At 36.5% G+C, this 17888-nt stretch overlaps 1 protein-coding gene across 1 annotated transcript in view; it reads right to left on the reverse strand.

Annotated features, from left to right (window-relative positions):
- The window catches only part of SPICE1 (spindle and centriole associated protein 1), a 53019-nt gene that overhangs the window by 24398 nt on the left and 10733 nt on the right, over positions 1–17888 (reverse strand). The window contains exons 4-8 of the mRNA XM_032406552.1: positions 13745–13888; positions 9282–9384; positions 8380–8486; positions 5952–6064; positions 258–394 (exon numbers count right to left, since the gene is read on the reverse strand). Coding sequence (XP_032262443.1) covers positions 258–394; positions 5952–6064; positions 8380–8486; positions 9282–9384; positions 13745–13888 — 604 coding nt within the window. The remainder of the gene's footprint in view (positions 1–257; positions 395–5951; positions 6065–8379; positions 8487–9281; positions 9385–13744; positions 13889–17888) is intronic.

Below are 17888 nucleotides of genomic sequence, written 5' to 3' on the forward strand. Positions count from 1 at the left end.
CGTTGGTTAAGCGACTGCCTTCGGCTCAGGTCATGATCCTGGAGTCCCTGGATCAAGTCCCGCATCGGGCTCCCTGCTTGGCAGGGAGTCTGCTTCTCCCTCTGACCCTCCCCCCCTCTCATGTGCTCTCTCTCATTCTCTCTCTCTCAAATAAATAAATAAAATCTTTAAAAAAATAAAAATTACTGCATTTAAGAAAGAACATAACAAAACAAGTCACTATTCTGTGAGAAATAATACAATGGGGGAAAACAAACCTTTTTGTTCTCCTGATGGAGCAGCAGGTGATGGAGTTCCTGGAGGGGTTTGTGACTGTGTTGTTATTTTCTGCTGAATATCAGTCCACAGTTTATTAATTAACTCATAATTATCTTCCTTTAGTTGGTGGAGAAACCTATAAATTATGGGGCAACAAGCTATATTAGAATTAATAAATGCTATCATTTAAACTGTTCAACTGCTTACATGTTTGATTGAGGGCACTTTTAGTAATTCATAATCAAAGAAAAAATACATTTTGCTTTAACTGATAAGACAGATAGCTAAAATGCCAGTCTTCTTAGTGTTAGAAGAAATAATTCCATCTTCCTCCCAGTTTCCCACCTACTTGGCTCCTACTCGCAGGAGCAATTTCCCCTTTCTGAGTTTTGTGGTAGGGACCCCATTCTCCTCTCTCTTTCCCAGAGAAAGTACATGGCTTGGTCCTTACTGGTTTCTCTCTCCTGTGAAGGAGGCTGTCCTCAGAACACTTCACTGAAGTAAAGTAACTGGAGCAGACTCTGCCCTGAGTCTCTGGGAGCAGGGAGAAGGAATGGGAAGAAGGGCTGCAGCGTAGGGAGTTAAGCCTCTGGCTATAATCATCTTTCTCATTGATAAGGCTGATAATTTAATCTCCAACCACTTGATTCCTTCATCTATTTCTCAATTGGACTGAGACTTAAAAGAGGTAGGTGACAAAAAAGTGGAAACAACCCAGATGTCCACCAATTGATGTGTGGAAAAGTAAAATGTACTATATCCACACAACCATAAAAAGAGCCAGAAAACATAGCTGAGTAACGTGGAAAGCAGAACTCGTAAACAATGAACTTGGATATTGAGCTGTGGAGATTTTCAAGCAAAGTATTGAAGATGCAGCCTGCTTCTTACTGCTGCTTAGAGTGAAATGCAGGAGGAGAGAGATACACTGCGGGAAGAACTATTAAGCCAAAAGGAACCAGAACTTGAGATTTGGGAAATTTTCAGCCTCCCCAGAATGCAAAAGATGCTCAAATTAGGCGACACTACACTGTTAGGAAAGCATGCCCTGGAGAGAAGGACAAGTGTATGGCTAGACAATGTTTTGCTAATCTGAAGAGATTAGGCATCTGACTCATGGATCCCCTCAATGATCTCAGCAGAAGCCAGCAACATAGATGGGATTATCCAGGGAAGATCTCTGGAGGGACTCTTGTCTAATGGCATACAACATACAAAGGAGACACACAGGGTCTTTTGAGAATGTTGTACCAGCAGAAATACTGCAGCTTGGACTGAAAAGGACAGAGATAGGATAAAATGAAGGAAGAGTCAGACTCCCAAAATTCTAGAGTCAGCAAACAGGCTGATAAAATTCCTCAGCTGCAAACATGGGCTTCAAGGAAAAGGAAGAATGACTTCAAGGCCAGAGCTGCAGATATAGTGGCCAAATCCACAGGTACACAGGCTAAGGCCAGAGCCACAGGCACAAAGGACGGAGCCATGGACCCAAAGGGTGAAGCCTCAAGACATAGAAGATTATTACCAGGCTTTGAAACCTAATGGAATTTGCCCTGTTGGGTTTCAAAGTTGCTTAGGACTGGTGACCCCTTTCTTCCTTGGATTTTCAAATGGGAATGTCTATAAATTATTATCCTATGCTTGTTCCATCATTGCATTTTCAAAGCAGATAACTTGTTTTCTAGTTCCACAGGATCATATATAGAGAGGAATACTGCCCAGGATTTGTCTTATTCAGAGCTTACCCATACCTGCTTGAGACGGTAAGATTTGGTTTGGGCTGATGACATTTAGATGAGATTCTGAACTTGAGTTTCATGCTGAGACACTGGGGAATATTGAAATGGGGGTGAATATAAATTTTGCAGGTGGGTCACTGAGTGGACTATGGTAGGACGTGAAGATATGTCCATGTTCTAAGCCCTGGATCCTGTAAATGGCCAAAAAGGGTCTTTGCAGGTATGATTAAGTTAAGGATCTTGGGATGTGAGGTTATCCTGGGTGGGCCCTAAATGGGATCATGTATATTTTTATAAAAGAGAGGCAAAGGAAGACTTTAACATACACCCAGAGGAGAAGGTGATGTGAAGACAGAGGCAGAGACTGGAATGATGCAGCTGTCACAAGCCAAGGAAGACCAACAGCCATCAAAACCTGAATGAGGCAAAGAACAGATTCTCCTCTAGAGCCTCTGGAGGAAGTGTAGCCCTGACAAAACCTTGATTTTGGTCCAATGAAACTGATTTCAGATTTCTTGCCTCCAGAATTGTGAGAGAATAAATTTCTGTTGTTTTAGGTTATACAGGAATATATATTCAGAGAAATTTTCAAACCAGAAGGCACTTAGTCTCCAGATACCAAGTCTAATGCATCTTCTGATACCTCATGTTTAATAGTTAACAAGTAACATTTTGAGACATAAGGTATTCAGAACTGGAAACCACCTATTCACACAACTAATGAGATAAAACTAACTTTGCCTGACCAAATAAAAAAACAAAAATTTGATTCAAATGTAAAGAATAAAAGCAATATTGGCACAAGATTAGTTATATTTGGGTTCTGAAAGAAAAAGTGGCTTAAAAGATGATACATGTTTCCAAGTGTCCTTAAGGAAACAGTTACCAGCTAAATTTGAATCACTCCACACATCCTCCAAAACCCACTAGACAGGGCAACAAAAAGAGCAAAAATAGCACATAACCCATACCTTCTACATTATTGGAAGACAGAAAATACTACTAACTTCAAATTATCTGTAAGTAGAAAAATACACACTGAACTCCAGCAAAGATACTTCTTGAGCTCCTGTCAGAAGCCCTAGCAGGGAGTGAGGGCAGTTGAAAATGGCTAAACAGGGAAGAAAGCAGAGAGCCTAATGGTGATAAAATCACCTCCAGAAAGAAAAAGTCCACTCTAAGTATGCAAATACTTAAAAAGGAAGGAAACACACATACACACAAACACACAAACCCCAAACCTGGGCAGTCAAAATACTACCAAGAAGTGTGTAGAACCCAAGGTGGTAGGTCTTGGAAAGGCATTACTTCTTGATGTGAACAGGAAGAAAGAAGAGTTCTTAGGAGGCTGAGTGCTGAAGGCAAAAAAAAAGAGTGTATTATCGTAACACACTTAACTAGGGAGACCAGTTCAAGACAAAAAAAGAAAACAGTATTGGAGGACAAACCCAACTTTCACACACTGATACTTAAAAAAAAAAAGGCATCCATTAAAATAACTGTGCTGCACTATAATTGAGAGAAGACCCACCCCAAACTCCCAACCCTCTCCACAAAATGTACAAACTAAAACAGTCTACACCCATACAAGACAATACAACAAAATAGAAAATTTAATTGAAATATTCCAGCTAATAAAAATTTCTCCCCTCCCAAGAAAAAGCAGAAGGAACAAACACTTTAAATGGAATTAAATATACTTAAACAAGCATTTGAAGATATATATCTTGAATGAGAAGTTCTAAAACTAAGAGCAGAGGTGGACAAAAAGCAGGAACAAAATAAGAATTGATTGGACTCAGGAAAAAATACAAAGAAAAAGAAAAACTCAGAAATAAAGATTAAATTACAATGTGCCCAATGGATAATTGTTAAATAAACATTTAATAAGGAAGACTGAAGAATTACAGGAAAATAACAACAAAAAATAAAGAATAAAAAAGGTTAAAGTACTTGAAATAGAAAATAAGGGGCACCTGGGTGGCTCAGTCGTTAAGAGTCTGCCTTTGGCTCAGGTCATGATCCCAGGGTCCTGGGACTGAGCCCCACATCAGGCTCCCTGCTCAGCAGAAAGCCTACTTCTCCCTGTCCCACTCCCCCTGCTTGTGTTCCCTCTCTCATTGTCTCTCTCTCTGTCAAATAAATAAATAAAATCTTAAAAAAAAAAAAAGAAATAGAAAACAAGAAACATCACTTTTATATATATATAAAAGGAGTCTCTGAAAAAGAAAAAAAAAAAAACCAATGATATCAAACTAATATTTGAAACCATAACCCAAGGAAACTTCCAGGAAAAAAAAAAAGAAAGAAAGAAAAGAACTGAATCTACACACAAAAAAAGCCAACTGTGTTGGAAAAACCGACCTGAAAAGGTAAACTCAAGACACAGCTTAGCAATGTTTAAATTTTAAAGATAAAAGAAATAAATTTTAAATATAAAGGAAATCAACACATAAAAATGCCAAATTATTTATAAGGGCAAGAAAATTATTCTAGCATCAGACTTGTCAAAGCAACATTCAAAGTAAACCAAGAGTGGAGAAGCATTTTCAAAAAAGTTAAGGAAACAAAGCATCAAAGATTTTATATCCAGCCAAGCTGTCCTTCAAATATCAAAGCTATAGAAAAACTTTTAAGCTTTCAAGAACTCAAAGAATAGAACTCACAAACCCTACAGCATGAGTTTGTCTAAATGAATGATCCAACCAAGAGTTAACTAGGGAAACATCATAAAAGGACTGATGATGAGCATTTAATATATTTAACTGTAGCTCCAAGACTAAAACAAAAATAGCAATACACAGGGAAGAATAATATGTAAATGTTTTATGTCCTGTCAAAGCAAAAAAAAAAAATGCAGCTAAAAGAGAAGAAGGACAGAGAGAAAAAAGGAAAGAATGAGAATATAGAATAAATTATTTGTTGCACAGGCCATAGGTGGAAGTCAAAGCATACCATTTAAAGCTAACACACCTGAGAGCAAAAGGTTAAAGAAAATAGGGGACTAAATGGCTCTATAAATGGTAGATATAAAGGCAACCAGCCAAAACAAAATTACAAACTTCCTAAACACCAAAAGAAATGTTTAAGAGAACAGAGAAAACATTACATAGAGAAGGAAAACTGTAATTATAGTATAATATACATAGTACGATAAAATGACAAAGTTGACATCAAACACATCAACTATATCAATAAATATTACAAGCTTACTTCACCAATTAAAAAAAAAGATTTTCAAACTGGCTGAAAAGACAAGACCCAATTCTATGTTGAATACAAAAGATACACCTAGTACACAGTAATTCAGAAAAGCTAAAAGAAAAGAATGAGCAAAGATGAACCAGGCAATTAGAAACAAGAAGGCAGAGCTTTCATTCTTGATATCAAACAAAGTAGAACTGAAGCCAAAAGGCATTAAATGTGGCAAAGGATACTTTATAATGCTAAAAGCCATAATTCACAATGAAAATACAATACTTATGGATATCCATGTACCAAAAAACACACCAATCAGGATGGAGGTATTTACCTTCAAACAGAATTAAATATACTTGAACATCATATGCAAAGAAAAATAGAAACACACTAACGGAGCCTTTAATACACTACTCTCAATATAAGATAGTGACAAAAATAAGTAAAGACACAGAAGAAGTAAACAACATCATCAATGAAGTAGATCTTAAGGATATACATATAGAACTTTATACCTTGTTAATATAGAATATACCTTCTTCTCAAGCACACAAGTGGAACATTCACAAAAATTTAATCATATATTAGGTCACAAAGAAAACATCATTAAGTTCCACAAGTAGAAATATTATAAGCACATTGTACACCTTAAACTTACACATTATATGTCAATTATATCTCAATAAAGCTGGGAAACACAAGAAATGGCCTTGGAAAAAGGGAAGCCCTGTAGATATTTATGCCATATATACATACCTATCTACATTCATATTTGACTGAGAGTTTACAGAGTTATCCAATTCATTCTCACTTTCTTCGGACTGGCTGTTACCAGTTCGTTCTTCATCATCATCTACTTCATTAAGAGCCTTTCTCAACATAACAATAAAAATAAAAACACAAGTTGGTCATATGTACACTCATCCTTTGTTTCTTCTTGTCATTATAATAGAGAGGTCCCTCCTTCTACCGCTAACATCTCCACAAGTGCTCTAGGACCTAAACCCTCTCACCTCCTTCCACTCCATCAAGTGCCCCTTCCCTCTCCTGCATCTTCAACCTCTCTATACTGGCTTCAGCTCATCCGCATTTAAATGTGAACAAGTCTCTCTCATTGTATCTTCTCTCTTTTACCACCAAACTTCTTGAAAGAGTCATCCCCCACTTCTCATTTACCACCTATGCCCTACAGCTTTGCTTCTGCCCTACCATTCCACTCAAACTGCTGTCTATAAGGTCAACATCTTTTTTGATTTGTTCCTAAATAAAATATTTTTCAGTCTCTACCTTCCCTTACTTCTCTGATTCACTGGACATTAATGACCATTCCTTTCTTTCCTTCAAGATCATCTTGATACATTCTTCCTTTTAACTGCCAAGATACCATATTTCCCTGGTTTTTCTTCTGGCTCTTCCTTCTCAATCTCCTTTATTGGTTCTTTTCTTTCTGTCCTTTCTTAATATCTGGTGGGACTCAAGGTCCTCCCTTTGGACCTTTTCTCCTCTCATCTGACTCCCTTTCTGAATGATTATATCTAGTTCCAAAGCTACAATTACAAGTCAAATGCTGTGAGTTCTCAAATTTCTATCTTCACCCAGATTTCTCAGGAGTCCTAGACAATTATATCCAACTGCCTAAAGGATATTCCTAGTAGACATCCTACACACATAAACTAAACATGTCCAAAACTGGTCATCTTCCTAAGCCTCTCCTATCATTCTTCCAGAAGCCTTATTCCTGCCATATTACCTAAGATCATGAACAGCATCACCATCTACTGAGAAGCTCAAGCCAGCAAACTGGGAGTTATGCTTCTTTCTCATCTGTCACATCCAATCAGCTACCAAATGCTGTCAATTCTATCCCTTTTTAATCTCTCAAACCTATCCCTCTTCCCCTCTACCTCCTTCTCTGCCATTGTTTAGGTTAGGCCCTCACCACTTCCACTAAAATTCTAACCTAGTCTTCTAACCAGATCCTCTCACCAGTCTTGTTCTTTCCCAAACCCTGCCTCCACTCTACAGTTCATTTCATCATGACTCTACTCTTCCTAAAATCCTTTGGTGGCTCTCCTCTCACTTTCTGGTTCTTTAGCCCTAGCTCCTCCCTGTCTCTCTAGCCCCAGCTCTTGCCATTCCCCCATTCCCATAATAGAGACCATGATTATCTGAAAGCTAACATTTTTAATTAAGTGCCAAAACATAATGGCTTTTGGCTGGAGATATGGCTAATGGGTTTTGGCTATTTAAAACATGTAACATTCTACTTAATTGCCTTTGTAAGCAGAAAACAGTAGACTTAAGATTTTTTTTTTAATGATTCTGGACCTTGTAATTCCCTAGGATCATCCCTCTAATTGACGATTCTCCTTTTTTCATAGGACATATAAATAACCTAGGAAATGGCACTAAACAGGTATTGAGTCCTAGTCAGTCCTAAGAAGTTATTTTATTTTAATATTAAATTCTTCATGAGCTTTTAAAAGATGTTTCCCATTTCAAATTCTAAACATTTTAATTAAGTTTCAGTTAGGTTAGGATATAGCTAATTAACATTTTACTACAATAATATAATTTTCCCACATAACTGGTCAATAAATTCCAAGTTTCCTGGGTAGCTACTTTCTAAACACACTATTAGAAGAGACTAACATTTAATGAAGAACTAGTCTCTGGAATTACGCTAGACACTTTACATAACTTATCTCCGCTCATCCTCACAACAACCATAGTGAGTATATTCTATTCCCATTTAACAAAAAATCAACTCAAGATCCAACAACTAGGACTAACAGAATGTAAACACAGATCCGCCTCACTCTACAGTGGAAGTGAAAAGACTCCCCACTGTTTCCATAATAGCAGATGGAGCCTCAATTTGAATGCCATCTCTGATACTAACTAGCTATATGATCTTGGACAAGGCACTTAATTTTTCTGAACCTCAGTTTTTTTAATCTGCTAAATGGAGGTCATGATAGTACCTACCTCGTAGGTATTATTATCCAGTCCTATCTGTTTGGTACAAACATTACTCACCGAAAGTGCAATATGCTTGAGTAAGAACAATTGTAGCAACCATACTTGGTATTTGTTGATATTTAAGTTTTTGAAATGTTTACCACAATACCTACATAAACTTAATTTCAACATAAGCATGATGGCTATAAGGACAGCACATTACCTGAGGCTCCATGATGGATTCACTAAGAATGGCCTGCGTGACAGGGTCTTGATTTACCAAAATAGGACCCTGAGAGGAATCAGGAGCCATAGTTACATTCGGAAACCCTGCAGAAGGAAAAGAAGTCATGATGATTTTACTTCATTTAATTAAATTGACTTCACAAGCACTATCCACTGCCATAGGTTTGTATTAGCACATAAAAATCTTAAATAATAATAATAGCAGCTCACACTTAGATAATGCTTACTATATGCCAGGCACTGTTCTAAATGCTTTTACATATATTAAATCATTTTACCCTCACAAAATCTGATGAGGTTGTTACTATTATTATTTTATAGATCAGTAAATTGAAACTCAGAGACATGAAGCAAATGGCCCAGAGTCACATTAATAAATGGTTAAGCCAGGATTCAAACCTTAAATTAAAAACAAATGATCTGTTTTTAGGGATTAAAATAAACAATGGATTATATACACATTAAAGTGAATAATGCTATGTATCTGACAAGAGAGAGACTGAAGTAGCCTTAGGCTTCAAATTAAGCTTTACTCAAGTTTTATATAAATAGATACTTTTGCGGTAACTTAACATTAATAAACTGGAATTTAAGTCATATTTACAATAAAATCTTGTACATTGCACCACAAAGTATACTAGTAAACAATAACAACTTACCTTTGCTTAGCTCTGTAATTTGTAATAGTTAATATTCTTAGTGAAAAGCAAACAAATTATAATGAATCTATGCCGAACAACTCCTGTATGCTATCCACTCCAGACTACTTGTACTATAAATAATGTGATGCCCAAAAAAAGATTTAAAATTCTTCCAAACAGCCATTGTGGGCTATGATTAATAAGAAAAAGAAGCGTTTGTTTGAATGAAATACGTTACCTGTGCGCCTACGGGGAAAATCAACAAACAGATCTTTTGCTTCAGCCATCAAATGATCAGATTTTTCTAATACATCCTGCATCTGGTATTGATCAGAAAGAATCTAGACATGTGTTAATGATAAATATTATTATTCAGAAAAAAATCTATATATATACTATGAAATCACAAAGGAAAAGTCCATACAAAGGCACAGAGCATAAAAATAACCATAGGCCCCTATCCTCCTAAAATCCTTCAGGGGCAATATCCATAAGTACCAATAGATGGGGCTATTACAATAATTAGATTTCATATGCTTGGCTGCAATCCAAGTTAAGAAATATATTATTAAACTGTGACCCAGCATACACACAAATGTAAATGTATAACAAAATAAAAGTCTTACTTAACCTTACTTTTTGAGAACCACTCTGATATTCTCTTTTAGTTTCTATTCTATTTTTAAAATAATGGCTACAACACCCTAACTCAATTTCACAATCCACTAACAAGGTGTGATCCACAGTCTGAAAAACACTGATTAAAGATATAAATCTCTGAGCCATAAACTCAGAGGTGTTTCAACCTTTAAAGTGATTTCATAATCCGCTAATGGTTCATGATCAACAACTTAAGAGAATATGAGGTAAGATGTGAGTTTGGGGGCATCAAACAAAGAAGTAACACTTCCGTATTTACAAACAAGCTGGATTTTTATCCTGGAGGGATGAGAACTCAAAAAATACCATAACAGTAGTCCCTCTAATTAGGCACTTTCAACTTAGGAACTTTCATAATTATAAGCAAGGAGACACAGGCAAGTCAACTCTAGCCACCACCACCAGATGGCATTCTTAAATTGAGAGGCGTCACAAAATTGGATACTCCCCAGTTTCCAACACTGATTCAAAGCAATAGAGAGGAGCATCTGGTAACAAATGCTCTTACCAGAATCTCTCTAGCCCATGGAAACAAGTATATAATATGACTTCAGTTATTGTTTCAGGACACTGAGAAAAGTAACAAGAATCACATTCTGACTTTTTCCCTTTCTTCTGCTATAGCCAATCTGGTTGGCTGGCACAGTTGGTGAGAATCAAGTCCTGAATTTGTTCCTTCCACAAAGAGTAAGTTTTGGAATGGTATAAAGCAAAGAGCACATTCAGAGACAGAACACTGGGATCCCAGGCCCAGTCAAGGGATACTAAGCAAAATCCAACCTCTTTAAGCTTAGGTTCCTAATATGTAAATGAAGATACCACCATCTTCCCTAACCCAAAGGGGTGTTATAAGAATGTGGACACACTGAAAACATGTACCATTCTAGAAATATTTGGAATGTTGTTACAACTTAAATTATATTATCCTATGAACCAAATTTCTATGCCTGGTTAGCGATCTTGCAAGTACACACAATTAGAGCTTAGGCAAGAGAGTAAATGGAGCATTATAATCTATCATTTAAACTAGAAAAATTACACACAGAATATTTCCTAAAGGCAGTTTTAAGTTTACCATTTAAAAAAAAAAAATTACTGACCTTCCATCAAAATAAAGAGATATAACTGACAGAAGCAGATTGAAGAGGAATAATTTTATCATCTCAAGACCTGATGATCAAATATAATGAGGTCTCCAGGAAAGCCACTACCCTATTGCACTTTGCCAGTCTCTGCCCAGCCTTCTTGGGGCAGATGGGTTGAGAGGCCACAGATCAGTGTACTGGCTTTCTTTTGCCCTCTCTAGATTTATTCATCACTTCTTTCTGATAAAACTCATCCTCTTGATAGGTAAACCAATCTCTGCAAGCCCATCTGTATACATTACTTCCCCAGATGGGTTCACAGAGCACAAAATCAAACTTATGAATAGTGGTACACATCTTGGATTTGCAAAGGATCAGCCAAAGGTCCCTTCAAAAACATTATCAAAAACTTTTTATCCTAGCACTTCTGTTCTCTGATAATAAAAACCAGATAGAAATAGGAAATTACAGAGAGATTTGGGAAGTGATTATACTTTTAGAATTTATAAAACTTTATCAAAGTTTCCCTCTCTCTGAATTTTGACCCTCATTTGCTTGATTCCCATGACATGAATGCATCATACAGCAAATGATTATGCTAGCCAAAGAGCTTTTCTCTTAACTTTGTTAATCCAGGACTCCAGCTCTGGGGGATGCACTGGTAGCTCTAATACATAATGATACTGCCTAGGTGAATATGCCCAAGGAGGCTTCTTCATTTGGTCCCATCACATCCCTTAACATAGACATTACAAATTTAGCAACATTGAAACAATAGATGCACATATCTTTGACTCAGCAGTTCCACTTTTAAGAATTTATCCTACATGGGTGCCTGGGTGGCTCAGTCAGTTAAGCATCTGCCTTCGGCTCAGGTCATGATCTCAGGGTCCTGGGATCAAGTCCCACTTTGGGCTCTCTGCTTAGCGGGGAGCCTGCTTCTCCCTCTCACTCTCCCTCTGTGCTCTCCCTGTCTCTCTTTCTCTCTCAAATAAATAAATAAATAAAATCTTTAAAAAAAAGAAACTATCCTATAAATATAGTTTTACATGTATTTAAAAACATATTCAAGCATATTCATTGTATTACTTACAGTGACAAGGCAGGTAACAATCTGTGGGTGACAGACCTGCTACTTACCCACCAATGTCCCCTCTTTTAATTTTCCTTTTAACAACAGAATTCCCAAGTTTTAGCCAAGTACACAGCTAGATTTCCTAACCATCATACTAGGTGAGAATGGTCATGTGATGAATTTCTGGACAGTGGGATATAAGCCAGAATTTCTGGGTGATATGTAAAAGGAGTAGCATGCATTCTTTTTCCCTTTTCATGCTGGCTGGAATACAGCTGAAGGAAGCTGGAACAGCCATTCTCTACTCAGTGATGGAAGCCCTGGAATAAAGGACCCCAGAGATCCTACCAACTACCAGTTACCTCTGAACGGTTTGAGAGAGAAAGAGATTTCTATTTTGTTTAAACCACTATATCTTCTTAACCAGAAGCCTAAACTATAGTCCAGTACACTTCCTAAGTTTGCACAAATAAAGCACTGGATAAATACATTGTGGTACATCTGTATATTACCTGGCCATTAAAAAGAAAAGGTAGATTTCTAAATACTGACATGGGATAACCTCCAAAATATATTGTTAAATGGAAATACTTATCTTACTAATAGCAGAGGTTCTCAACCCTGGTAAGGAATTAAAAGTACATAAAAACTGTCTAAAAAATACCTAAGTGGGGCCATATCACATGTCCACTAAATCGGATTATCTGAGTACAGATATATCTGAGTCCAGATACAGTGATTTTTTTAATGGAAGATCTCAACACTGACTGATCTAATGTGCAGTCAGCATTGAGAACCACAACACCAGAGCCTGAGGAATGGGACTGAAGGGAAGGCAGAGAGACTTCACTCATCCTCTCCCACCACTCTTCCTTCAATCCCTACTTCAACCACATCCATTCCTTCAGGACATGAGCAATTCAGGACATGAGCAGGAGCCACTAGAGATGGGACACAAAAGCCCAGAGCTGCCTCAAAGGGGCTGCCTTTTTTCCTGGTCACTGAGAACTACTATATAATATTCAAATATGTATACCTTGTCCAAGATTATCAAAAGATACTTATCTGTAAAGAACCATATGGTCTCAATCTACTGTTCTTTTTACAAGTCCAGGTAAACATTTATTTGGGAGACAGAATTCTTCCTGATGAGATATAAGATTAAGACTTTTACCTTTCACTAACAAGCCTAATGAATTCCTCAAAAGACAGTGATTTAAAGCTGCAGTGAAAGGTCATCCAGACAGCCAAGTGCCATAAGCTTCAACAATGAACAAGAAGCAGCACTACAAAGTATATTTCTTTTTCAATGATTTCATCCCAAATCAAAGGTTTTTTGCTGTAGTTTCCTCTTATTTGCCATATTATTTATTCCTACACATCTGATTACTTATTCAAATACCCTACATCTGGCAAAAGATTAAGCCAAAGACAAGTGGCTTACTAACTTGCTGGACAAGCACACATTTTTTTTTTTTTTTGCAAAGTAATCAATCTAATAGCACTGTGTGTGAACTGAGAAAGGTAATTATAGCACCATATATATATATATATATATATATATATATATATATATATATGGCACTAATTATGTGCCAAATAATGTACTAGTCAGTTTGTTAGTACATATCACTGAAATCTCATAACAGTACAATCAGGCAAGTCACATAAACAGTAACTTTCCGTGCTGGAATTCAAACCTCCAAACTAGACCCTAATCATCCCTCTGCTGCTTTTTTCAGAGTCCATGTGTACATCATTGTATAAGGATGCAGTCATTTATTAAAGTCCTTCCAATGTGAATCAAATTTGGGAGGGAAAGAGAGAAATCTATTTATCATTTTCTTCTCTAACTCTAAAGATAATGCAGTTTAGCATTACCTCCTTCATTATAGACAATCTTCTTCTCTCAAGATTAGAAATTTCTGGTTTCTGCCTCTTCCATTTTCTCTTCAAAGCTTTTTCTTGGAGTTCCCAGTGTACTAATGCTCTGTTCTTTGATTTGTGTATTTCATGACGACGTATCTGTACAAAAGAAAAAAATATAAAAGAATGCTTCAGGAAAAAAGAAGTTGCCTATTCAGATGGTGGGACCACCTAATCTAGTTCATCTTTAAAAAATTTTTTTCTGGTCCAACATGTGTATATTTATACATATTCACAACCAAAATTTTCAGTCTTCTAAATCTTCAAAAGTGATTTAAAAAAAGAAGAAGTATCTAGAACTAGTAGACCTAGCAAAAAGACAAAATGAAAAAAATATTAATTTCTACTTCCTTTGTACAAGACAATCCAATAAAATGTTATTTTCCAATCTATAGGCCGGGATTCATTTAATGGGTGGTAAAATCAATTAGTGGGTCAAACCAACATTTTTTAAATAAAATAGAATACAGAGTAGAAAATATTAAGAGTAAATCACACATAAGAAAGTTAAGAATTGTTCTGTTAAACTTTTCAGTTACACATGTTTGTACTGTACAATTATACACACACACACACACACACACACACACACTGAGTACAATGTAAAAGGCACAAAGTCCACTGACTCATCTTTGGCAAAGACACACCCATTTCGTAATACACACGTCACTACCAAAAACTTACAATGCAGTACGTTTATAGCCCTACAATGGCTGCATTTGGAAGTGGGTCACTGGAAATGCAGAACTCCAGAAAAATGGAATTCCTGAAGCAGAGATATGAGCCACAGCGTAAGAGTTGCAGGAGAAGAGCTCACTGAGGCGGCTAAGGAGTAGGAGCAGACACTGGCTGTACAAGCACTCTGGTATTCAGAGCTATGAAGATGAATAAAATGTACTGCTTTGTTCTCACCATGTAAATAAGAAATCAGTCCATTAAGAGACCAACAACCAAATGCTATGTAAGGGTTCTGAACACAAAAAACAAATGAAGATGATATTTTTGAGATAACTGGGGTAATATGAATATGGACTTGGAATTAGACAATACCAAAAAATTATTGTTACTTTTGTTAGGTGTGATAATGGCATTGTGGGTATATAAAAAAGTCTATATTTTTAAAAATGCGAACTGAATATGTTGGCACAAGATGACATGTTCTCTGGGATTTGCTTCAAAATGCTATAGTGAAAGAAGGAAAGGGTATGAAAAATGAAGAACTATGGCAAAATTTTAATAACTATTATATCTGGGTAAACAGTACCTGGGAGATCTTTATACTTTTGTCTCCATTTTCATGTAAATTTGAAATTTTTCATAAAAAAAAATTTTAAGTCAGTAGGGCATCATTATTATCCTCAACAAATATTTAACAAATATCTACTAGGATTAAGATTTCTAGGTCCACAAAGACATAAAAGATATAGCCCTTATGCCTCAAAAGCATTAACAATCTGCCCAGGAAGATAGGGCACATACGGTTGACCCTTTAATGACACGGGTTTTAACTGCACGGATCCACTTGTACATGGATTTTTTTCAATAAATATATACTACTGTAAATGTAATTTCTCTTCCTTATGATTTTAATAACATTATCTTTTCTCTACCTTACTTTTTTGTAAGAATACAGTATACAATATATATAACATACAAAATATGTGTTAATCAGCTGCTTATGTTATCGGTAAGGCTTCCTGTCAACAGTAGGCTATTAAATTTTGGGGGAGTCACTTATACAAGAAATTTCTGACTGTGCAGGGGGTGGCATCCCTAACCCCCACATTGTTCAAGGACCAACTGTACATATAAAGATAAATGAAATCCCTTAGACAACACATACACAATGCCTCATATAGACAGTAAGTATGAGAACAGTTTAGAGGAGATACCAATTGTTGGGCAGCTTCAAAAAACTTCAAACTTAGTACAAAACTATAATAATCAAGACAATGTTGTGTGCCATAGGATGGACACATAGATCAGTGGAATAAAACTGATAGTCCAGGGGCGCCTGGGTGGCTCAGTTGTTAAGTGGCTGCCTTCAGCTCAGGTCATGATCCCAGGGTCCTGGGATCGAGCCCCACACGGGGCTCCCTGCTCAGCTGGGGGCCTGCTTCTCCCTCTCCCACTCCCCCTGCTTGTGTTCCCTCTCTCGCTGTGTCTCTCTCTCTGTCAAATAAATAAATAAAATCTTTAAAAAAAAAAAAACTGACAGTCCAAACTAAACCCTTACATTTACAGACAATTGATTTTTAGCAAGGGTGTCAAGATAATTCAATGGAGAAAGGACAGTCATTTTAACAAACAGTACATGGACAACAGGATATCCATTTAGAAATGAATGAAGATGGACCCCTATCTCACTATATACAGAAATTAACTCAAAATGGATCAAAGACCTAAATATAAGAGCTAAAACTACAAAACTCTTAGAAAGAAACATAGGTGAAATTCTTTGTGAATCTTGGGCTAGACAATGGTTTCTTAGATATGATACAAAAAGCACAGTTGATGAACAAATAAATAAACTGGAGTTCATCAAAATTAAAAATTTTTGTGCTTCAAAGAATACCATCAAGAAAATGAAAAGACAACAAACAGAATGGGAGAAAATATTTACAAATCATATATCTGATAAGGAACTTGGACCCAGACTGTGTAAAGAACTCTTACAACTCAACAATAAAAACACAAGTAATCCAATTTTTAACTGGCTAAGGAATCTGCATAGACATTTCTCCAAAGAAGATAATACAAATGGCCAATAAGCACACAAAAGGGTGTTTAACATCATTAATCACTAGGGCAAATCAAAAACACAATAGAGATTCCACTTTACACCCACTTAGGAAAACTAAAACTAAAAATATGGTAATAACATGTGATGGCTAGGGATATGGAAAAATTGGAACCCTCATGCCTGCTGGCAAGAATGTAAATAGTGAAGCCACTTTGAAAAACAGTTTGGCAGCTCTTCATAAAGCTAACTGTAGAGATACCATATGACCCAGCAATTCTACTCCCAGGTATACAACAAGAGAACTGAGAACATATGTTCACACAAAACTTGTACACTAATGTTCAGAATAGCCTTATTCATAACAGTCAAAAAGTGAAAACAATCCAAATGTCCAACAACAGACGGGTATATCCATACAATGTAACAGTATCAGCAATAATAGGAATGAAGTACTGACACATGCTACAACATGGAGGGGCCTTGAAGACATTATGTTAGACACAAATGGACACACATTGTATTCCATTTACATGAAATGTCCAGAATAGGGGCGCCTGGGTGGCTCAATTGGTTAAGCGTCTGCCTTCAGCTCAGGTTATGATCCCAGGGTGCTGGGATCGAGTCCCGCATCAAGCTGCCTGCTCAGCAGGGAGTCTGCTTTTCCCTCTCCCTCTGCCCCTCCCTCTGCTTGTGTTCATGCTCTCTCTCTAAAAAATATATAAATAAAATCTTTTAAAAAATAATTAAAAAAAAAAAATGTCCAGAATAGACACATCCATAGAGACATAAAGAAGATTAGATGTTGAGGAAGAGGGGCATATGGGGCATATGACTGTTAACAGGTACAGGGTTTCTTTCAGGGAGTGATGAAAATGATCTAAATTAGAAAATATGAATATGAATATACTGAAAACCAATGGATCATACACATTAAAAGGGTGGATTTTATGGTATGTGAATTGTATTTCAATAAAGCTGCTTTTTTTTTTTTTTTAGTCTATAGCAGAAACCTTTTTAAAAGTAAGATTTGAACTAGGGTAAGGGAGCAAAGTAAGATTTGGATAGGTAGACAAGAAGGTAGAGAAACTGTTCCAAGTAAAGAAAATCACATGAATTGAGGCTCAACTGTGGAAATATACATGGCATATTCAAGGAATAAATTAGTACATTGACTAGACCAGTATGCTTGCATACGGAAGTAACAGTAAATAAGCCTAGAGATACCTACAGATAGTAGAAGACAACAGGTGTATACAGGGCAATACTGGAGAGATTTGAACAGAGAGATTTGAAACCAAACCTATCTAATAAAATTTTAATACATGCTAAGTGACATTCCTAGGTAAAATCAGGAAG

The sequence above is a fragment of the Phoca vitulina genome, unplaced genomic scaffold (assembly GCF_004348235.1).
Source record: "Phoca vitulina isolate PV1807 unplaced genomic scaffold, GSC_HSeal_1.0 scaffold8, whole genome shotgun sequence".
In the NCBI taxonomy this organism is placed as follows: domain Eukaryota; kingdom Metazoa; phylum Chordata; class Mammalia; order Carnivora; family Phocidae; genus Phoca; species Phoca vitulina.